General features: G+C 46.6%; 2 protein-coding genes across 8 annotated transcripts in view; one reads left to right on the top strand and one right to left on the bottom strand.

Annotated features, from left to right (window-relative positions):
- The window catches only part of NSUN2 (NOP2/Sun RNA methyltransferase 2), a 57,718-nt gene extending 48,719 nt beyond the window's left edge, over positions 1-8,999 (bottom strand). Inside the window, exons 1-5 of one of the 2 annotated variants that reach the window (XM_054018160.1) lie at positions 8,806-8,999; positions 8,385-8,542; positions 7,439-7,543; positions 5,548-5,653; positions 3,479-3,550 (exon numbers count right to left, since the gene is read on the bottom strand). In XM_054018160.1, the coding sequence (XP_053874135.1) occupies positions 3,479-3,550; positions 5,548-5,653; positions 7,439-7,543; positions 8,385-8,542; positions 8,806-8,892 (528 nt within the window). In that variant the 5' untranslated portion in view covers positions 8,893-8,999. The remainder of the gene's footprint in view (positions 1-3,478; positions 3,551-5,547; positions 5,654-7,438; positions 7,544-8,384; positions 8,543-8,805) is intronic. The other variant, XM_054018161.1, reaches the window with a different exon arrangement.
- A 417-nt stretch (positions 9,000-9,416) lies between these two features.
- Positions 9,417-23,254, top strand: part of SRD5A1 (steroid 5 alpha-reductase 1) — a 75,117-nt gene continuing 61,279 nt past the window's right edge. For 2 of the 6 annotated variants that reach the window (XM_054018168.1, XM_054018169.1), the window contains exon 1: positions 9,417-10,071. In XM_054018168.1, coding sequence (XP_053874143.1) covers positions 9,758-10,071 — 314 coding nt within the window. In that variant the 5' untranslated portion in view covers positions 9,417-9,757. The remainder of the gene's footprint in view (positions 10,072-23,254) is intronic. The other 4 variants (XM_054018163.1, XM_054018164.1, XM_054018165.1 and 1 more) reach the window with 3 other exon arrangements.

The following is a 23,254-nucleotide window of genomic DNA, read 5'->3' as shown; positions in this document are numbered from 1 at the left end:
TCCCTAATGGTGGACAGAGCTGTCCCTAGGGAAAAGTTAAGCAGATCAAAGCAAGCATATCTATCACAATGAGGAGATTTAAATTTCAAGACTCCTTCTAAGAAATGGAAAGGGAGGTGGATATTTTTTGCTGTTTTTAAAAGTAAATAGGCAGCTAGTATTGTTTTTAAAATTATTATGAAGAACAAGTTTAAGCTTTGTTGTAACATGCGTTGTTTGCCTGGACTGCTCGAGACCTGAATGCTTGTGTAGGACGAACTCTGAGTTGGCTTTTTAAATACCTTCACACTGTTTCACATCTGATACTCCTTGATGACGCATACGAGCCTTGTCTTATAAACAGGCTTATTCAAAGTGATACAAGCTACGAAAGTGAGATCTTGGTAGAGTGCTGCCGTTTTCATAATGTAATAAAAATACTGTAATGATAAATAATTAATAAATATTGTGTAATAAGCATGTCATAAAAACAAATTTTATATTTCCAAGATCACTGCTTTTATAATTTATACTCCGGTAAAGGAGAAAATCCCTGGAAATATTCATTTTTAGGAGGGGGTTCATGAGACTTGACATTTTAGTGAAAGGGGTTCACAAGTTGTTAAAGTTTGGGAACCACTGCTGTAATTGCTTGCAAAAAATAAAAGATGTTTTTAGGCATAAAATAGGAAGTTCAAAAGTATGACATGAAACAGTCCATTCTAGCTATTTCTCAGATGAGTTACCCTTGTTCTGAGTATATATCCATCAGATAAGGCTATATCTACACTACCATGTCTGTTGGCAAAACTTATATCCTTCAGGGGTGTGAAAAAATACACCCGAGCAACATAAATTACACCAACGTAACACCAGTGTGGAAGCTCTCCTGCTAACATAGCTACCGCTGCTTGTTGAGGGTGGTTTAATTATGTTGATGGGAGAGCTCTCTCCTGTCAGCATAGAACGACTACGCAAGAGATCTTACAGCAACGCAGCTGTATCGGTACAGCTGTGCCACTGTAAGCTCTCTAGTGTAGACAAAGCCTGTGACAGGCGTTCTAGTTCAGTCTCCATGCACATGAGCAACTATCATTAGAGTTAATGAGAACTATGCATATACATTAAGTGTACATTTAAACTACAGTTTTTTACTTCGTATTATCTTTGGTTAACTGAAAATTAACACATTTGTAAAGGCTAGTCCGGATACTCTCCAGGAGTTTGTGGTTTACCTTAGGGGACAATTTAAAGTAAGCTACAAATTTTCACACAAGAACTGGGTCAGACCAACGATCCATCTAGTTCAGTATCCTGTCTTCCAATAGTGGCCAATGCCAGGTGCTTCAGAGGGAATGAACAGAATAGATAATCATCAAGTGATCTTCCCCTGTTGCCAAATTCCCAGCTTCTGGCAAACAGAGGCTACAGACACTTCAGAGCACGGTTTTGCATCCCTACCCATCGTGGCTAACAGCCATCGATGGACCTATCCTCCATGAACATATCTAGTTCTTTTTTGAACCCTGTTAGTTCCTCTGGCAAGGAGTTCCACAGGTTGACTGTGCATTGTGTGAAAAAATACTTCCTTTTAAACCCGACCCCCTAGTTCTTATGTTATTAGGAGTTCACTTTCTCCATACCAATCATGATTTTATAGACCTCTATCACATCCCCCCTCAGTCATCTTTTTCAAGCTGAAAAGTCCAAATCTAATTAATCTTTCCTGATATGGAAGCTGTTCCATAGCCCTAATCATTTTTGTTGCCCTTTTCTGAAGCTTTTCCAATTCCGATATATCTTTTTTGAGATGGGGCGACCACATCTGCACACAGTGTTCAAGATGTGGGCGTACCATGGATTTATATAGACGCAATATGATTATGGTTGCAAATTTGTCATGAAGTCATGGATTCTGCTGCGGCCAATGCGACTGGCCTGGGAGCCACTGCTGTGGCAGCCTCAGGCCATGGCATCCTCCCTCCACCTAGCAGCAGCAGGAGTTTGGGTGTGGGAGGGTGCTCAGTCTTGGGGCAGGGGGTTGGGGTGTGGGAGGGGAATTAGGGCTCCAGGCAGTGCTTACCTCAGGAGGCTCCCCAGAAGTGGCGACATGTCCCTCCCTCAGCTGCTAGGTGGAGGCGAGGCCAGACAGCACCATGTGCTGCCTCTGTCTGCAGGCACTGACCCCATAGTTCCCATTGGCCACAGGTCCTGGCCCTAGTAGCCAAGGGACATGACACCGCTTCCGGGGAGCCGTGTGGAGCCAGGTAGGGAGCCTGCCAGACCCGCCAAGCCCCCATCCGCCCCAAGCAGTGGTGGTGGTCCTGGGCCACACCTCGCGCCCCCCCTCCTCTCCTCAGCACCCAAGATTTAGTCAGGGGTGTATAGTACATGTCATGGACAGGTCATGGGCCATGAATTTTTGTTTGCTGCCCACATCCTGTCCATGACTTTTACTAAAAATACCCATGACTAAAATGTAGCCTTAAATATGATATTTCCTGTCTTATCATCTATCCCTTTCTTAATGATTCCCAACATTCTCTTAGCTTTTTTGACTGCTGCTGTCATTGAATGCATGTTTTCAGAGAACTATCCACAATGACTCCAAGATCTCTTTCTTGAGTGGTAACAGCTAATTTAGACTCCATTTTATATGTATAGTTGGGATTATGTTTTCCAATGTGCATTGCTTTGCATTAATTTCATCTGCCATTTTGTTGCCCAGTCACCCAGTTTTGTGAGATCTCTTTATAACTCTTCTCAGTCTGCTTCAGACCTAACCATCTTGAGTAGTTTTGTATCATCTGCAAATTTTGCCATCTCACAATTTACCCTTTTTTTCCAGATCTTTTATGAATATGCTGAACAGCACTGGTCCCAGTACAGACCCGTGTGGGGACACCACTATTTACTCCTCTCCACTCTGAAAACTGATCATTTATTTCAACCCTTTGTTCCCTCCATGGACAAACGTATGGGAAGTGCCTAGATTACCCTTTACACACGTCAACTACCTTGAGTTTATTGGTAATCATCTTGAAATAGAACCACCAATCACCTTGGGTTCATTCACACATCTTGTGGTGTTGATAGCACTCCAAACAAAACAAAACAATGCTCCTAAATAGCTTTTGCTCAAAATGAAAAAATGAGCCACAGTGGAGAGCTTAAAAAAGGTGACTCAATATTATAAACAGAGAAAGCCACAGAAAAGGAAGGGGGGGAATATACATGAATACAGTTAAATTTCGAAGATAAAATATTTTTTGAAGGATGGAGGCAATGAATTGATTCAAAAACTTAAACATACAGAGTTAAAAAAAAATCAATTCTTATTTTTCCAATACACATGAACTGGAGCATACTGTCATTACTAATCTCTGTATGCAGAACACATGGCCTGTCCTAATAAAGCATCAACACAAATACTATGGGGTTTGTAATTTTCTTATTTTTCCTATATGACTTCCAGTTCTCACATTACTTTAAAGATTACCTTATGGTGAGGATTAACATTAAGCAGCAGAGGAGGGATCATACTGACAGCTTCTTGACGACTAACGTTTCCCTAAAATAAAATGAACATGTGTGAGGTATCCATTAGATCTTATGCAAATGTGATTTACTTCACAATAATACATTAATAGTGCTGTATAAATGAATGTGCACTGAAAAAGTCAGTACTACAAAACACCATGCAACTTTCCCCCTTCTCCCTCCCCCAACTTTTTCCTTCTTCCCTGTCATAGATGCAGAAAGTTTCTCCTTTGCTCTCCTCCTTTAACCACTCCACTTGCTCCAATGACCTCATCCCATCTTCTGATCCCTCTCACACTCACTCCTCCGCTTCCTTACTCTTTTCCTTAACTTTCCTCTGACTCCTTCTCACAATATAAACATGCCTCAGTCTCTCCCGTCTTAAAAAACCCACCCTTCACCCCACTTGTCTATCCAACTACTGTGCCATCTCCCTTCTACTACTAAATTTCTAGAACTATAATCTACAGTCCACAATCCCTGTCTGGAGCTCTTCTCCTTCAATTCCACCCTAGACCTTCTCCAATCTGGCTGCTGCCCCTTGCGCTCCACTGAAACTCCTCTTGCCAAAATTGCTAATAATCTCTTTTCAGCCAAAACTCAGAACCACTAATCCATCCTTATCCTCCTTGAAGTCAGCCAACTTTGACACCACCAATCACACTCGTCTTGAAATCTTGTCTTCCTTTGGCTTCTAATTGCTTCTTCAACATGTCCTTTGGAGGATCCTCCTCCTCTCCCATTCCAACTTTCTGGGGGGGAATATTCTACAGGGCTCTGCCCTTGGTCTGCCCTTCTCTTGCCCCTTTTCTCTGGGTAATCTTGCCTGCAATCATAAATTCAATTACCATCTCTTTGCTAATGATTCACAGCTCTCTCATTCTTCCCTCCTCCAGACATAAGTCCTTCTGTCCAAACTAAAATCTCAGCATCTCTCTCTGACCTCTCCCTCATGGATGCCTACCAATCAGCTCAAGCACAACATGGCTAACGCAGACGTCTTAATTCCCCCCCCCCCCCCCACAACCTTTCCTCAATGCCACCATATTGCATGTCACTCAGGCCTATAATCAGGGCATCATCAGTTTCAGATCTTTCTCTAGGTCCTTGTGTCTAGGCTGTCTAAACCTCAAAAATTCTTTCTCCACAACATCTCTAAAATGTGGCCTTTCCTATCCATTCACACAGCTAAATCTCTCATCCAGGTGCTCATCTCGCACCTAAATTACTACATCATCTTTTTCTCTGGCCTTAAATACAGTCTTTCCCGGCTCAATAGTGTGTTTTCATTCATTCACAATAGTGTGTTATTCCATGATTAAGGATCCTAGGCACTATGGTAACATAAATAATAATAATCATCATTCTGACATTACACTCATTCATTCTAAATTTCATTACAAATTTAAATATCAAGCTCACACAAAACTGACAAATATGAGCCAAACAAACAACATTACTTTATCCTGTTCAAACTTCTCTTCTTTCCCTTAAGATTAGGGATGTATTTGATACTCAAGAGCAAGCAACTACAGAAAGTGGCTCCAGTCAAGCATAAACAAACCCAAAAAAATCAAATTAATAAACCCACAAAAATAGAAGCTCTAATTATAGACTAAGTGATCACTATCATGGATTGTCTACTCGGTGTAGCAAAGTACACCACAGGGGTGATTTGTAAGCACGCTAACATGTACCACTCTAACTGCCCCACATAGACCCTGCTGGCACACTCTAAAAAGTACTTAGTTCATATTAACTGTCCCACGTAGATCCTGCTGGCATTAACGTGAACTAGGGACCTGTTAAGAGTGCATCAGCACTTCCTACATGGGGCAGTTAAGAGTGGAGCAAGTTAGGGCTTTGCAAATCACACCCTCTAGAGCACTTCATCAGTAATACGTACAAAAGCCTTCACTTCCCAATAAAAAGTGTTCTGGTTCTAAAAAGAAAATTCAACTTTGGACATAATTCATTTGTTTGTTTGTTACATTTTATTTAAAAAAAAAAAAAAAAAAAAAGCCTTACACATTCTGTCTCGCTAACCAGAAACTGATGAAACTTTTCCAGCTGTGGTGACTTCCGCAAGATTTTTCTGCTCAAGTTAGTGTGCCATGCTAGCTCTTCTGGATACCTGATAAAACAAAGAGACACCCAGTGCAAACTCACGACAAACTAATGCAATCTCAAAAATCTTTCTAAACGAAAATATACAGCCACTTTTCTTTAGGCAATTTACAGACTGTCTAAATTATTTACATTCAAGTTGTCTGAAGTGTGCAGAACACAGTACAAAATTAAAATACGTAAGATAGTCAAATCAGATAAATATTAGACTTTAAGATTCCAGTCTTTAAACAATTCTGTTACAACTCTAACTATGACTCTTTCATTGCAACAGCTTAGCTGAATCCATACCACAGATACCTAGGTCAAAATCCGTCATGGGACCATCTGAATCTCAGTAAGAAAATGTGTAAACTCAACAGAACAGGACATTATCAAATAACAATATTCCTGCTCCTAGCTATGATGTCAGTACTTGATACACTTTGTGAGGCTATTATTAATCTTTACACTAAAGCAACATCACAGCGAACAACGGATATGCCTGTAATTCACAGCAGACTATCAGAAAGCTCACACAAACCACTGCCTCAAAAACTTCCTCTGGACTATACTTTGCTTGTGCTGTGGCAAGCGGTCAGCGCACAGTGAAGTACAACCCCAACAGTATTCCCTCATTTTTTACACGTGTGCGGAATGAATTTTGTTATGTGCACCAATATGGAGACAAAATTCATGTGGTGAGGAAGGGGTTGAAGGGATTGGGGGGGGCGCCTCAGGGCTGGGGCAGAGAGTTGGAGTGCAGGGTGGGGGGCTCTGGAGTGGGGCCAGGGATGAGGGGTTTGGGGTGCAGGCTGCCCCAGGGCTACTCTCCCTAAAGCAGCACCTGGGATGAGGGGTTTGGGGTGCAGGCTGCCCCAGCTTTCTCTCCCTAAAGCAGCACCTGGGGTGGAGGGGAGAGGCGCCTCTCCCTGCCACGGAAGCTCTGGGGCCGGAGCCGCAAAATAGGCACGTCTTCCCCTTCCATGGCAGGTCCGGGCTAGGGCACATCTGTCCCCTCCGCAGCAAGCCCAGGTTTGGGCTGGGTTGGGCCCAGGGGGAGAAGCGCCACTACCAACACGGTAGGTCTGAGCTGGGGCTGGGTTGGGGGTGCCTCTTCCCCATCGGCGGCAGGTCTGGGCGAGGCTGGGTTGGGGAAGGGGCGCCTCTCCTCTGGCCATGGCAGGTCCGGGGCTGGGGGAGAAGCCACAGCCCTGAACACCTGCACAGTGGTTAATACGCTGCTGCACAGCTTAGAGGGAACTTAGCACCACAATCAGACAAATTAAGACCGATTCTGAAAAATGAACTGAAAAATAGAGCTTCTCCCCTCCCTCAGATCTTTTTCTATTCAGTTATAATAATCCTAGGTGATCACTCGTAACTTTTCAAATAACTATGTGGCCTTTTCCTTTTACTAAAAAATATATCCGATGTAAAAAAAATTAATTCTATAAGAAACTTCATTTTGGGTATTAAAATGTGACCGAGAAATATTTGCCAGAAACAGTACTATTGAGCAACCTAAATCCATTTTGAGTAGCACCAAGAAAGTTATAATATCTATAAAAATTATGTCTGTAATGCTAAAAGGGTGATCAGTTATATGCATTAAAATTTGATTAGCCAGTGGGTATCTTTCAAGAAAAAAATATTAGCCAAAAAATATTAGCCAGGGCTCAACCTTAAGATCAGTGAATTCCACTACTAATAATATATATGTTAATTATCAGATAAGGTAGAAAAGGAAGAGAGCAGGCTAAACTCTTGAAACAACATATTCTGAGTTTACAAAGTGTCTTAGTTTTCTTACCACTTTAGTGGTTGTGGCACTTCAATTTTTTGCCCATCAACTACCAGGTCCTGCAACTCCTTGAAATACTTGTTCTTCAAGCAGTGCAGAATTTCTTTTGCATGGCTAAAAAAAGAAAAAAATGTTTTTGATTAAAAAACAAACAATTGATTTATTTGAAGAGTGCAATGAAACAAAACTGTTCTGTGTATAACACTTCCATCTGGGGCTGAGTGCACCAACTTCATAGTGTTCTGAACCCCTCATGGCCCAGAAAACAAGTAACCAATATTAACCCACAAATTATGTAAATTAACAATGAACAAGTAATACAGATCATATAACCCTGCTTCATCATCAATTCTCTCCTATTTCTGTTTGCGGGTTACCGGCTACCATCCAGATTTTCCCCTTTCCACTTTAAGAAGCAAGATCACACTTTTGTTGATGATCCTACATACACCATCTGCCCAGCAGCTCCAGCAACAACACAGCGAAGCTGACGCCAGTTTTACTTAGCACTTCACCCAACAGGAGCAGCAATGTGTACTAGTGCAATTCTGTGCTGCTGCTCCTGTTGCTGGGGGCACTGGTCAGGGGATGTGCAAACAGGAAAAAGAGGAACGAAGAATTAATCACAGAGAACCAAAAACCCCTCTCACCTGAGGCAGCTGTTTTCCACCATTGCCATCTCTAGCCTACAGATGAAAGTAGTTACAGATTGCACGGAAGAAAGAAAATACCCCCATGACAACCCCTCCCCGCACCGGGGACACCACCTGGCAGGAGGAACAGCAGGGAGCGGCTGCCGAAGCCCTGGGGCTGACACCGTTTCCGTGTATCACGTCTCGCGCCACCGGCGTCCCTAGCGGGCGTGTGCAGCTCCCCCCACTCTCCGCAGCAACGGCCTTTTGCTGAGCGCTTCCTACGCCCCGCGACTGGCCTCTCCCCGCGGGCCCGCGCTCACCTCTTGTAGCCGGTGATGCGCAGAGTGGCGGGAAGCGGCTCCCTCAGCGCCGCCATGAACGGTTCCCACTCGCCCTCGGGCACAATCCGCAGTTCCCGGTAGTAACGCTCAAACAGCGCGTTCTCCTTGACGATTTCGGGGTAGCCGCCTTCCCAGCCCTGCAAGAGGCGGCGACGAGCGGATCAGACACGGCGCGGGGCAGGGGAGCAGATCTCCCGGGTTGGGAAGAGGGAGCTCCGGGGGGGGGGGGGGAGGGTCTCTCGCGCGAGGATCTGACTAGGAGTCAGGGACCCTTAGCGCTCCTCGGGCCCGAGCAGCCGATGCGTGCGGGGGGACTCGGGCCAGGGGACCTTCGCGGCGTCAGTGAATCGGCTACAGCTTAGCACCCTCCCCCACCCCGCTCCGCCCGGTAGCTGCTCACCGCCTGCTCCCGGCCCTGCCCGTCCCCGCCGCCTCCCCGCTCGCGGCGCTGCTGCTGCCTTTGGCGGTTGCGCTGCCTGCGGCCCATCGCGCGCCGGACGAAAGCGGCTGCTACCGCGCGCCACAGAGTGATTTTCCCGCAGCCGAAGGACAGCCGTCACCCGAAAGTGTCACGTAGCACATGCGGTGGCCTGGTTTTTGCGCGTGCGCGGGGTCCTTGCCAGCTGACTGCAGTGCATGGAAAGCCCCTCAAGGGCTGTGTTCGAATTCGCCTGCAGCATAAACTCAACTGTGCTAATTTTCTCCTTCGTTGAGCCAGCTGGCACCGGGAAGCGCCGTTATTTTAACGAACCGGGGTCTGCCTGGCGGGGAGGACATCTCTGTGTCACTTGAGGGGATTCATTGTTTTGTATTTTTGGACTAGCGCTTATCAGGGACAGCCCATGGCACGCTGTCTTTAGGCGCCTGTGTGACGCCCACATGAGGAAATAAGGGTAGGGACTCTGCCCGATTTCTCAATTTTGTATTGGCTAATCTAAATGATTGACAGCCCAGCTTCTCCAATCAATGTTTGCACGGATCGGGTACCTGGCTCCTGCCGTCCTACGTGGATGAAAAGCCGCACCAGACCCTGCCCAATGACACATCCCCAAATAGCGTCTCTCCGCACGTGGCGTCTGTGTGGTAGTGATCACTAGTCAGGGCGCGGGCAGTTAGCTAGGCGGGGTTCTGGCTTAGCGCAGCTCTCTCTACCGCGGCGTGCTGATTGGGTGGCCTGTGACGAGCCTCCCTGCTGCCTGTCCCGGTGCTAGTCTAGCGCCGTGCCCGCGCCGGCGAGGGTTCGGCGCCTTTTGCACGTAGTTGTCTCATTGGTGTCGCGTGACCAAACCCCGCCGTTGCTCTCGGCGCGCGGCTCTGCGGCACCGGCCGGTGGGGGCTGAGCGCGCCCGGCCATGGAAGCGACGGGTGGGTTGTGGCAGCGGCTGTCGGGGCCAGAGGAGCGGCGGCTGCTGGAAATCCTGTCCTACGGGCTGGTGGGCGCGGGGGCGCTCTCCGCGCTGTTGCTGCGCTTCGTGCGGATGCCGTACGGGCGCTACTCCACGCGCCGCTTCGGCTGCCCTGTGCCCGTCCGCCTGGCCTGGGCGCTGCAGGAGCTGCCGTCCCTGCTGGTCCCGCTGGGGCTGAGCCTCTTCAGCGGCGCGGCCCGCGTCTCCAAGTGGCCGAACCGGGTCCTGCTGGCGCTCTTCATCGGGCACTACGCACACAGGTAGCAGCGGCGCTCCCCGCAGCTTGTCCTTCTGGCCGGAGCGGCCCCGCTGGTTCCCTCTGGCAGGCCGCGCTTCGCAGCTCCCGCAGGGAAACCCCAGCGTGCAGGGGGGCTGCCAGGAGTAGGGTGACCAGATGTCCCGATTCTATAGGCACAGGCCCAATTTTGGGGTCTTTTTCTTATATAGGATCCCATTACCCCTCACCCCGTCCCATTTTTTCACTTTTGCTGTTCAGTCACCCCAGCCCGGAGGCTCAGCCCAGCCTGGGAGTTTGTCCAGGTCTGGCCCTGAGACAAAAAGGGACAAGATTTGCCAGGCATTTGGTGTGGAAGGTGGTGGCATCATCTCGAAGAGCCCCTTGCTCCTGTGACTTCACCATAGGGCAGTGGTTTTCCATTTTTTTTTCTAGTGACCCAGTCGAAGAAATTTGTTGATGCCCGTGACCCAACGGAGCTGGGGAGAAGGGGTTTGGGGTGTGGGAGGGGCTCAGGGTTAGGGTGTGGGGGTGAGGGTTGTGGGGTGGGGCTAGGAATGAGGGGTTCAGGGTGTGGGAGGCAGGGGGGAGGGAGTCAGGACTCTGGGCTGGGGGGTGGGGCCAGGGATGAGGGGTTTGGGGTGTAGGAGAGGATCAGGGGTCTGGGCTGGGGGGGCAGGCTCTGGGGTAGGGCCAGCAATGAGGGAGTTGGAATGCAGGAAGGGGCTCAGGACTGGGGCAGGGGATTGGGGCGTGGACGTAGCTCAGGCGGCTCCCCGTCAGCAGCGCAGCGGGGATGCTAAGGCAGGCTTCCTACCTGTCCTGGCGCAGCAGACCATGCTCGCTGCAGAAGCGGCCAGCAGCAGGTCTGCTTCCTAGGTGGCGGCGCGCAAGCGGCTCCGTGCAGCTCTTGCCTGCAGGCACTGTCCCCCACCAGCTCCAATTGGTGAGGAACCGGCCAATGGGAGTGCGGAGTTGGTGCTCAGGGTGAGGGCAGCGTGCAGAGACCCATGTCATCGTTGCCATCCCTTCCCTGGCCCCTGCCTTCTAGGAGCCGGACCTGCTGCTGGCGGCTTCTGGGGTGCAGCGCAGCGTCAGAACAGGTAGGGTCTACCCTGCCATAGTCGGGCAGCACCGCCAATGGGACTTTTAATGGCCGGGTCGGCGGTGGTGACAAGAGCCGCTGCGATACAGTACCTTTCATTCCGTGACCCAGTTTGAAAACCACTGCCCTAGGATGACCAGGTGTCCTGATTTTATAGGGACAGTCCCAGTATTCAATGTTTTTCCTTATCTATGTACCTGTTACTCCTCAGCCTTGTTGCAATTTTTCACTTTTGCTATCTGGTCACCCTACCTCACTCTGGGTATGTCTACACTACGAAATTAGGTCGATTTAATAGAAGTCGATTTTTTAGAAATCGATTTGATACAGTCGATTGTGTGTGTCTCCACTAAGCGCTTTAAGTTGGTGGGGTCGTCCACAGTTCCGAGGCTAGTGTCGACTTCAGGAGTATTGCACTGTGGGTAGCTGTCCCACAGTTCCCGCAGTCTCTGCCGCCCATTGGAATTCTGGGTTGAGCTCCCAATGCCTGATGGGGCAAAAACATTGTCATTCTGTGTACATGTCATCAGGCCTCCATCCCTCCGTGAAAGCAACGGCGAACAATCGTTTCTTGCTTTTTTTCCTGGGTTACCCGTGCAGACAGCATACCACGGCAAGCATGGAGCCCGCTCAGCTCACTGTCACCATACGTCTCCTGGGTGCTGCTGACAGACGTACTGCAGTGCTACACAGCAGCATCTCCTTGCCTTGTGGGTGGCAGACGGTGCAATACGACTGTTAACCATCGTCGTCTCCTCGTGGGTGCTCCTGGCCGACCTTGGTGAGGTCGGTTGGGGGTGCCCAGGCAGACATAGGTGCTCCTGGCCGACCTTGGTGAGGTCAGTCAGGGGCGCCTGGACATAAATGGGAGTGACTCCAGGTCATTCTGTTCTTTAAGTTTTGTCTAATGGAGATTCAGTCCTGCCTGGAATATCATGCGAGCTGGAGGCTTTTGCCTCAGGCTGCTCTCCCAGTCGGCAGCACCACGCGATCGCACCTACCCATTGCTCCCATGGTTTATGAAGCCTGGACAGTAGTAAGAAGCAGTTCAACTATAGGCTGAGCAAGTGCAGAATGGTGGTAGAACGTACCTTTAGACGTTTAAAAGCTCGCTGGCGCTGTTTCCTGACTAGGCTGTTTGCGATTAGAAGAGCACAGCAAGGTGCGTTGCACATTACAGAGGCTTTGAAGACCAGTTTCATAACTGGCCACGCTTCGGTGTGACAGTTGTGTGTGTTTCTCCTTGATGAAAACCCGCATCCTTTGTTGATTTTAATTCCCTGTAAGCCAACCCTGTAAGCCATGTCGTCAGTCACCCCACCCCCCTCCGTGAGAACAATGGCAGACAATCCTTTTGCGCCTTTTTTCCATGCAGACGCCATACCACGGCAAGCATGGAGCCTGCTCAGATCACTGCGGCAGTTATGAGCACTGTAAACACCACGCGCATTATCCTGCAGTATATGCAGCACCAGAAACTTCAACAGCAGGCGAGGAGGCGACAGCAGCGCGGTGATGGGAGTGATGAGGACGTGGACACAGACTTCTCTCAAAGTACGGTCCCTGGCAATTTGGACATCATGGTGGTAATGGGGCAGGTTCATCCCGTGGAACGCCGATTCTGGGCTGGGGAAACAAGCACAGACTGGTGGGACCGCATCGTGTTGCAGGTCTCGGATAATTCCCAGTGGCTGTGAAACTTTTGCATGCGTAAAGGCACTTCCATGGAACTTTGTGACATGCTTTCCCCTGTCCTGAAGTGCAAGAATAACAAGATGAGAGCAGCCTTCACGGTTCACAAGCGAGTGGCGATAGTCGTCTGGAAGATTGCAACACCAGACTGCTACCGGTCAGTTGGGAATCAATTTGGAGTGGGCAAATCTACTGTGCGGGACTGCTGTAATCCAAGTAGCCAACGCGATCACTGAGCTGCTGCTATCAAGGGTAGTGACTCTGGGAAATGTGCAGGTCATAGTGGATGGCCTTGCTGCAATGGGATTCCCGAACTGTGGTGGGGCGATAGACGGAATGCATATCCCTATCTTGGGACTGGAGCACCTAGGCAGCCAGTACATAAACAGAAAGCCCAGCAGGAACGACCACCTCTGAATGTCCCCTTAATAAAATTCCCCTATTTCAACCAGGTGACCCTGAATGATATCACTCTCTTCTGAGGGTAACACAGAGAGATAAAGAATGGATGTTGCTTGAATGCCAGCAAATACCGGGACCATACGCTGCCATACTTGGTTATGCAATGATTCCAAACTTTGTGCTACTGGCCTGGCATGGTAAAGCGACCTACCATGGCAGACGGAATAAGGCCGCCCTCCCCAGAAACCTTTTGCAAAGGCTTTGGGAGTACATCCAGGAGAGCTTCATTGAGATGTTCCTGGAGGATTTCCACCCCATCCCCATACGCATTAAAAGACTTTTCCAGTAGCTGTACTGGCCGCAACTGCATCCCAAGTCTTCAGGGCAAATTAATAATTAAATATGCTTGTTTTTAAACCATGTATTATATTTACAAAGGTACACTCACCCGAGGTCCTGTCTCTGCCCTCAAGGTCCGGGAGCCCACCTTGGGTGGGTTGGGAAGGTATTGGCTCCAGGGTGATAAACAGTTCCTGGCTGTCGGGGAAAATGGTTTCTCTGCTTGCTTGCTGTGTGCTATCTTCAACCTCCTCCTCCTCATCATTTTCCTCGTCCCCAAAATCCACATTCCTGTTGCGTGAGAATCCATTGAGAGAGTCCACGCACAGGGGTGGGGTAGTTGTAGGGGCACCCCCTAGAATGGCATGCAGCTCATCATAGAAGCGGTACGTCTGGGGCTCTGACCCGGCGTGGTCGTTTGCCTCTCTGGTTCTTTGTTAGGCTTGCCTGAGGTCCTTAAGTTTCACGCGGCAATGCTGTGGGTCTCTGTTATAGTCTCTGTGCTTCATGCCCTTGGAGATTTTTTTTTTCAAATATTTGGGCGTTTTGTCTTTTGGAACGGAGTTCTGATAGCACGGATTCCTCTCCCCATACAGCGATTAGATCCAGTACCTCCTGTTCAGTCCATGCTGGAGCTCTTTTGCGATTCTGGGACTGCATGGTCACCTGTGCTGATCAGCTCTCCCCGCTGGCCAAACAGGAAATGAAATTCAAAAATTCGCGGGGCTTTTCCTGTCTACCTGGCCAGTGCATCTGAGTTGAGAGCGCTGTTCAGAGCGGTCACAATGGAGCACTCTGGGATAGCTTCCGGAGGCCAATACCATCGAATTGTGTCCACACTACCCCAAATTCGACCCAGCAGGGTCGATTTCAGCACTAATCCCCTCATCGGGGAGGAGTACTGAAATTGATTTTAAGAGCCCTTTAAGTCAACAAAACAGGCTTGGCCGTGTGGACGGGTGCAGGATTAAATCGATCTAACGCTGCTAAATTCGATGTAAACTCGTAGTGTAGAGCAGGAACTGTGTGCCTGGTCATGTTGGAGAGGTTGGAGCGGCATGCACTTCGAAATGGCAGGGGCTGAGGGTAAGGACAGTAGGGTGAGGTAATGTCTTGCATGTGAGGTGATGCTGGTCATGTGGGGACAGGGTCATGCTGGGATGGGGTGCGAGGATCCTGGAGCAGGGCACTGAAATGTCAGGTATTATGGGAATGCATGAGTCATTACCCTATCTCTGCATCTTGCATACACTGGCTCCCACGGGGCTGGGCTCACTGGTGTCTCAGGGTATGTCCACGCAAACTCAGGTTTGAGCCCAACCCCCCCTTCTGTCCACACAGAAACTAGTTGGATTTGGGCCTATGGACCCTGCTGGAAGCAGTGGGTCAGAGCTCAAATCCTCCTCTTATGCAGCTCAGAGCTCGTGTATTCTGCAGCGTGGGCACAGTTCAAGTGAGAGTCCATCTACATGGCCCGGTGGCAGAAGCTTGCCAGACTCAGGGTAGTAGGGCCTCATGCTATTGCTCTAAAAATAGCTGTGTAGACAGCATTTTGAAGTTGTGTGTCCAATACTGGGTTGACACTGGTGCCTGTGGCGCTAGACACACACTCAGAAGGGGCCCCGGTTACAGGAGTAACCACAGTCAGAGCAGTTGTTGCTGCCTGGAGGAGCTGTAGCTCAGCTGGAGAGAGAGAATTGGCTCCCAAGGATCCAGCTCTGGCAGAGATGTAGGTACCAACTCTGTCCTGCCCTTGGAGGGATCCTATCTGCCCTCTCCCACACCCTACTATCCTTACCCCCAGCCCCTGCCTCGCTCTGGGGACAGACCCCCTCCCCGCCCTGCTGTGCTCTTGCCCCCAGCTCCTTCCTCGCTCAGGGACCAAACCCACCGTGCTGTGCTCTTGTCTCCAGTCCCTACCTCGCTCCGGGGACTGATCTGCCTCCTGCCCTGCTGTGCTTGCCCCTGGCCCCTGCCTTATTTCAGAGACCAACCCAGGCAGGCCCCCTAGTAGCCCAGCTCTGGTCTCCCCCCCAGCGCTGCCACTGGTGCTGCCCTGAAGCTTCCTGCTACCCCAGCCCTGAGTTCCCCTGCACACTCTGCTGGTGCCCCTCACTCCCAATCCACAGCTCCCTGCCAGCCCAGCCCTTTCATTTTGTTTTTGCACTGCAGTCATTTACGGTAAGGCATGTGGTGTCATGCTGTCAGCAGCGTATGTACGCACTGAAGTATACTGCAGGCATGGGTGAGGAGCAGAGCAGGAGACTATAAACCTAGGAGAATGAACAAACAAGTCCAAATGATCAAGAAAATAATGATGAAAGAACATTTAAGTGGCGCTCAAAAATGGAGCCGTAAAGCAGAAGTTGAAGATCAGAATGCAAATCTGTGTTGCATAAGCAGTTGTTTCATTAATCACAGTATAGAGACTCCTGGTGATGATATTAATACTACTAGTACTACTGGTACTGATGAGTGTGTAATTAATGATACTAGTATGGCAGTGGGTCCAGTCTACATTGATGATGGCTGTGAAGAACATGCTGTTTCTTCAGATGAAATCCTTTTGCCAAATAAAAAACACAGTTATAACCTGCTGCTGCAAAACACACCAGCGTGATTACCTTCTTCCGATGCTGCCCTGTGGACTGTTGATGCTTTCGCTCAGCAGTATTTCTTAGACACAGGCCCTGATTTCTGCCAAAATCACGATGGAAAATATGCAATATCATCAAGACAACATAAGAACAAAACAAGGTAATTATAACTTTTTTTTTATACTTGAGTCATTTTATGAAATCAACTTTTTTCAGCAGGATTACTATTAATTTTGTGAGACAATTGAAATAAACTGATTTTTGTTGTCTCTAATTATAAAAATGTACATTCTAGTTTGCTTACTCTCTTAATGCCCCCACAAGTGTGCCTATATTCATCATAAATGTTGGAGAGTGTGCATTAATATTAAAATGTATTTTATTTTAGGAAACAATGTGATACAGTCTTCAATCAGGTGTCCCCAAATGGTGAAACTATTGAAAGGCCCTGGCTCATATGCTCACCATTGACTGGCTGTGGCTTCTGTTTTTTGTGCAAATTGTTTTCTGTGAATAACCCATCTCCACTGGCCAAGAGAGAATTTGATTCATGGAATCAAACTGGCAGACTTGGTGACCACGAAAATTCTACTGAGCACTGACAAGCTCTCACCACTTACATAATCTGTTTAGCAAAGACTCAAACCTTGATAAACATATAGGTGTATTAAAGAAGGAAATTACTGGATAGAAGTGTTGAAATGAGTTGTATCAGTAATAAAATTTCTGACAACATGAGAGGGACTAATGAAACCTTTGGGAGTTTTAATAATGGCAATTTCTTTGGCTGCTTAGAGTTCTTAACAGAATACGACCTTTTCCTGGCCTGCCACATCGACAAGTATGGAAATGCTGGTCATGGCACAACATCAAATCTATCCTCAACAATCTGTGAAGAGTTCATCAAACTCATGGCTGACAAGGTAAAGAAGGATATTGTGGATGAGCTAAAATTGGCTAAGTACTTTCCCTTCAGTGTTCATTCCACACCATACAGATCAGCTAACATTTATGTGAGCTATGTGCTGAATAACTGTATCCCTATGGAACACTTCTTGAATTTTGTTCCAGTTACATCGCATACAGGCCTTCATTTATTTAATGTTATCAAGGAAACCCTAAGTGATGAACTAAATATCAATCTAAAGCACAGCAGAGGTCAAACATACGGTAATGCTAGTAACATGTCTGGCACTTTTTCTGGTGTGCAAGCTCAGGTCATTGCAATCAGTGAGGAAAGCAGTGTACATCCAGTACATGACCTGAGTGTGTAAACCAAGTCTACATCCAATGCATGACCTATGCGGTGTTGCTGCTTCAGAGTCATGCACTGATGCAATCAGGTTTTTTTTTTTTTTGGTCCAAAAACTGCATGTGTTTTTCACAGGATCAACTTATTGCTGGAGCCTCTTGTGAAAGTCTATGAATGAGGAGCCGTCTGAGGCCAGTAAGAGAGCTCGAACAGATGCACTTTGCTGTTTATCATGCAGCTACAAATCTGTGCTTCAGGCTTTTGGTGCAGACACTGCAGAAGAGTGACACACAAGCAGAGGCAAATTCATTTGTTGAAACCATGGATTGTTTGGAGACAGCATTTATGACAACATTTCGAAGTAGTAGCTGTACAAGAATAAACTAAAACATGTCAACTTCCACAGTCTGAAACAATGGACTTAGGCACAACTGTGACACTGCTGAACTCGCTATCTGAGTTTGTGGCAGCACGATGGAAAATTTTTGAAGAATACCATGAATCTGCAACATCTTTAAGTTCTACAGCTAACTTTCAGTTACAGTGGCAACATCATCCAAAGCGTATGGCTGATGAGAGTGAAGAACCTGCTGTTTTGCTGAATAGTGAAGAGAAGTTCAAAGTTGAATAATTCTATCTGACTGGCTGACAAGCGAGTCAGATAGAATTATTCATCTCAACAGAAGAATTCACGCATATTCAAAAATAAACAACCGTTTCTGTTTTTTTTAAAGGTGACCTTGACAGTACTGTTGTTAGTCTCTCAGAAGTTTAATTGAATTCTATTCAGAGAACCTCAATAAAGAGATATTTGAAGAATGTTATAAAACAGTTTGCCTCCAAGCTATCATCACAAGCTCTGCCTACACTGCAAATGCTGACCATAATTAACATGCATAATTTGCAAACAACGTTTCCAAATGTCTTTATTGCACAACGCTGTGACATTGTGCAGTCTATATGGTTTTATAAAAATTTAATAATAAGTGAATATAATGTAACTGAAATATGTTTTATGCAAAAGGTCTCTTGTAAGGTATCATTACAAAGCTTATAATCTACTGAGTGTGATCATCCTATTTGTATAAATGTATCACTCTTGTACCTGAAACTAGAAATATAAAATATAACTCTGAGGGCCTATTGTAATTATGTAAAGTGTGGGCCATTAATGGTGGTTTGGAATCTTGATGACTCCCATTAACTAGGACCATTGTCTGCAAATGGCTGTGTTTTACCTATAAGTCTTCCTGTATATATGTGTGCTAGCAAGTGGGTAATAAAGTCTTGCAGTGACATGTGATCATGTCACGTGAACTGGAATCCATCTTTAACCTGGTGCTTTTCCAGTGGGGGGGTGAAAACCCAGAGGGACAAAGGGTTCCCGCCTTATGCAAAAGATATATAAAGGGGTGGAACAGAACAAAGGGAGGAGAGGAGAGGAGCTATCATGAGGAATCCCCTAGCTACCACCTAAGCTGGAACAAGAGCTGTACCAGGGGAAAGAATTGTGCCCAGCCCTGGAAGGTGTACAGTCTGAGGAAAAAACTTACTGAAGCATTTCTGAGGGTGAGATTATCTGTATTCAGTTTAATTAGACATAGATTTGTGCATTTTATTTTATTTTGATTGGTGACTTACTATTTGGAACCACATAAATTCTACTTTCTGTATTTAATAAAATCACTTTTTACTTATTAACTCAGAGTATGTATTAATACCTGGGGGAGCAAACAACTGTGCATATCTCTCTATCACTGTTATAGAGGGCGAACAATTTGAGTTTACCCTGTATTCGCTTTATACAGGGTAAAACGGATTTATTTGGGTTTAGACCCCGTTGGGAGTGGGGCATCTGAGTGCTAAAGACAGGAACACTTCTGTTAGCTGCTTTCAGGTAAACCTGCATCTTTGGGGCAAGTAATTCAGACCCTGGGTCTGTGTTGGAGCAGATGGGAGTGTCTGGCTCAGCAAGACAGGGTGCTGGAGTCCTGAGCTGGCAGGGAAAGCAAGGTTAGACGTAGTCTTGGCACATCAGGTGGCAGCTCCCAAGGGGGTTTCTGTGATTTAACCTGTCACAGTTTCAAAATGTCTTTATTGCACAACGCATTTACCTGACACTACCAGTATCAAAGTGCAGTGGTGAAAGGTCTTTTTTCACATTTAAAAAGTGCTTTACGTGCTACGACAGTTCAAGAAAGACTTAACAGTCTCAGGCCTGGTCTGCACTACACCGTTTTGTCGAAAAAACACTGGCTGTGTACACACTACAAAGCTGCTTCTGCCAACAAAACTCTCCTGCTTTGCCACAAAAATAAAACCATCTCAATGAGAGGTATAGAGCTTTTTTGCACAAATTCATATTGACAGAGTGTGAGTGTAGACACCATTCTTTGTTATGTCACCGTAAATGGCCATCAGGAGGTGTGCCACAATGCCCATCCTGACTGCTCTGAGTCAGCTGTTTGATCTCCGCTGACCTGCACCAAGGCACACAGGCATCGGCCCCTCCCCCTTGAAATCACTCGGAATATTTTAAATTCCACTTTGCTTGGCGTGGACATCGTGTCTTCCCAGCTGACCAGGGTGGCTCCATACAACTCCCGCTTGGAGCACACCAAAGCTGTTGGATCTGCTGAGTACGTGGGGAGAGGAGGATGCACAGTCCCAGCTCCACTCCAGCTGCAGAAACTTGGATACCTACAGGCAATTTCTCATGGCTTGTTGGAAAAGGCCTATGAACAAGACATGCACCAGTGCCATGCGAAGATAAAGGAGCTGAGACAGGTGTACCAGAAGGCAAGGGAGGCAAACCATCGCTCTGGTCCTGCGCTGAAGACCTGCTGCTTCTACAAGGAGCTGGATGCCATCCTTGGCAGCGACCCAACCTCCACCGCTACAAGCCCTGTGGATACTTCAGCGGGGCTGGAGGCAGTGAACAGTGGACTTAACACCAAGGACAAAGTCATGGATGAGGCAGTTGAGTTGGAGGATGATGTGGAGCATACAGCAGGGTTGTCTGGTGGCGCGGCAAGTCAGGAACTGTTTTCCACACCAGAGGGGTCTAGCCAGTCCCAGCAGTCCATCTCTGACATGCATAATGCAGGAGAGGTAAGTGATCTTTTTGAGTTGATGCTGCTCGGTTATATGAGGTAGAGCTCTCCTTTGCTCTGTATATTCTAGAAGTGGGTGAAGGGATGGAAATATACAGAACTACTTGTGTTTGTGTGTGTTCCACATTCCCCTGTGCACTAAGCAGTGTGGTGGAATGGTGTGTTAATGCACACCAAAATTTCAGGGAATCTTTCAAAGAGATCTCTAGGAAACTTTCCTGGATGTACTTACCTATTCTCTGCCAAAGATTCCATGGCAGAGCTGTTGTTCCTTCCCCTATTGTAGGAAACTTTCCCGTGCTACTCAGCAATAATTTTGCAGGGACCAAAGTGGCACACAGGCAAGTAGCATAGGGACTGGGTCTGTAGCCGCACACGTGCAGGAGATGTACCTTTTCATCCTTGCTTACCCTCAGGGTGAGATAATAGTTACAATGACCCCCTGCCTGTGGAAAATGGTGGCGGAATTTACAATATTGTTCCTAGTCGATGCACTGATCCCCTTAAAAAAAACACCTAGACCCTGTGACTTTTATATAGAAAATAAACTTCCTGCCTGTTGGTCTTTAGATGAGATCTGTGACATTCAGATTCTTAGTATCCATTAGTGTAATGCTAGTAGTTAGCTCTCTTTCTGCAAAAGTATTGGGGTCAAATACACAGCTGTTGTAAGTGGACAAACACCTTACTGAAACAAATTCCAGTTGTCCTGATTCAAATCACTATTTTATAGCACGAGCAAATGGGCATCACTTCCTCTTTTCTATATCAGGAAACCCTGCATTTGTGGTAGTGGGCAATGTCCTATAAGACATTCAGTCTGAAATGGTGCTAAACATTTTGTTTGCTCACACTTGCCACTAATCTTTATTCAGCTGCACCCACTGCAAATTTCCATCATCTTCAGAAATAGCTATGCAGTCAATAAGTGTTTCAGTGTTGTTGTGAATAAAGAATAGGCAGGGCCAAAAACATTTTGATTTACCTACATTAAGAAACAGCAGACTTGTAATTCACAGCTCATAGTGGCAATAGTGGAAACTGTACTGCAGACAGATCTCAGGCATATGTTTTTCCCCCTCAATCATGTCATATAATCTTACTCTCAAATCTTGCCTACGCTAAGGAATTTGCAAAAGTTTCCCAGTGCAATGTAGGCCTGTCTTGACATGAGTAATTGAACATGGGTGAGGTCTTATTTCTTGGGAAACAGGTTAAGGGAGGTAAATGAATCAGCAGGCTGGAAACAGAATGTCTGTATTGGTTAAGATAAGGTTGAACACCCAGGGACTCTGGACAGTGGACAAGATAATGGGTAAAATATGCCCGAATTGTAAAATGAGGTAAAGAGTATGTGCCTGGACAGTGCATGCAGAACAGGGACTTGTTTCTACAAAGTGATCAAGCCAATCCCAAAATGTATAGTTAATGCAATGTAATGTGTAAATGTATATAAAGGAAGAGGTTTGCTGTGTAACTTTGGATGTGAAGCACACCCTCTACCCCACCCCATAAGCTTGAGTCTGATCAATTTAGCGTAGCTTTGATGTATGCCAAATAAAGGAACCTAAGTGACAAGACTGTAGTTGAACTATGTTCTTGGATAACCTAGTGGAAGAGGTTTTGGGAATGCCAACATGCAGCTCTACTAGTGGTAGCAACATTGGGACTGTTGGGATAAACAAGATTGCCATGACAACTGTTACATTGTTTAGGACTCCTCCAGGCAGAGTGGTAAAAACCACAGGTGGCTGCAGATTTATCTATGCTAATATTCCTGCCATTGCTAGTATCAGTGATGTTAGCAATGGTGGGAAACATTTGCCAAAAAAAATCTTGTAGACAGCGTCTGAGAGTAGAATTATATGACAAGATGGTAAAAGAGCTTGAGTCTGCAGTACCACTTCCACTGTTGGTACCACAGGTGAATTTGCATTGGCAGTGAATTACAGGTCAGATTTTTGCCAGTATAGACATTGCACGTAGAATCAGAAGCCTACCTACTACTTTGGTTAAACACAATTTAACAAGATTCTGATAAGGTATCAGTGTCGGCAGATTTTGTTTTCCTCAAGGATAACCATGTTGTACAATCTTGCTATAGACTGCCACACTTCCCCATATGAGTGATTAGAGAAATCATGCCAGAACTCTTCTAGGAAAAAATGTTTAAACAGCTGTAACTACCACACGTTGTATGGCATTGTGGCAAAAAATGGTTGCATACCTATACTGTAACTCTTGTTCTTCAAGATGTGGTTGCACACATGTATCCCACTCAGGTGGAGGGAAAGAGGGAGGAAAGATGTACTTTGATGGTCATTTTATCCATTTAAGATTTGTTACTACTGGATAACTGCAGCACTGTTAAAGCATATTCAGCTTTTACATGATGTTGTTTTAATTTGAATTACATGTAAATACTATGACTATATCATTTGAATAATAAAATTAATATTTCTGTGATCAGAACTTGGCTGAATAAACATGGCACATCAAGACCACATGATATTCCATGTTTTTTCTGGAATGTTATCTGAGCAATTTCCCACATTTTCACAGATGAATGCCAGTTGGGGATTTGCCACATCCTTAATTAATTCCTATGAAACCTGCTAGAGATTGAGGCCAAGTAGTCATTTCAAAATGACTGATGATTTTGTTTGTGTGTTTTTTGGGGGACAGGGCTCAGTTAGAGACCTTAAAGG

Source organism: Malaclemys terrapin, chromosome 2 (genome assembly GCF_027887155.1).
Source record: "Malaclemys terrapin pileata isolate rMalTer1 chromosome 2, rMalTer1.hap1, whole genome shotgun sequence".
Classification (NCBI taxonomy): domain Eukaryota; kingdom Metazoa; phylum Chordata; order Testudines; family Emydidae; genus Malaclemys; species Malaclemys terrapin.
This window is presented reverse-complemented; position numbering and strand designations above follow the sequence as displayed.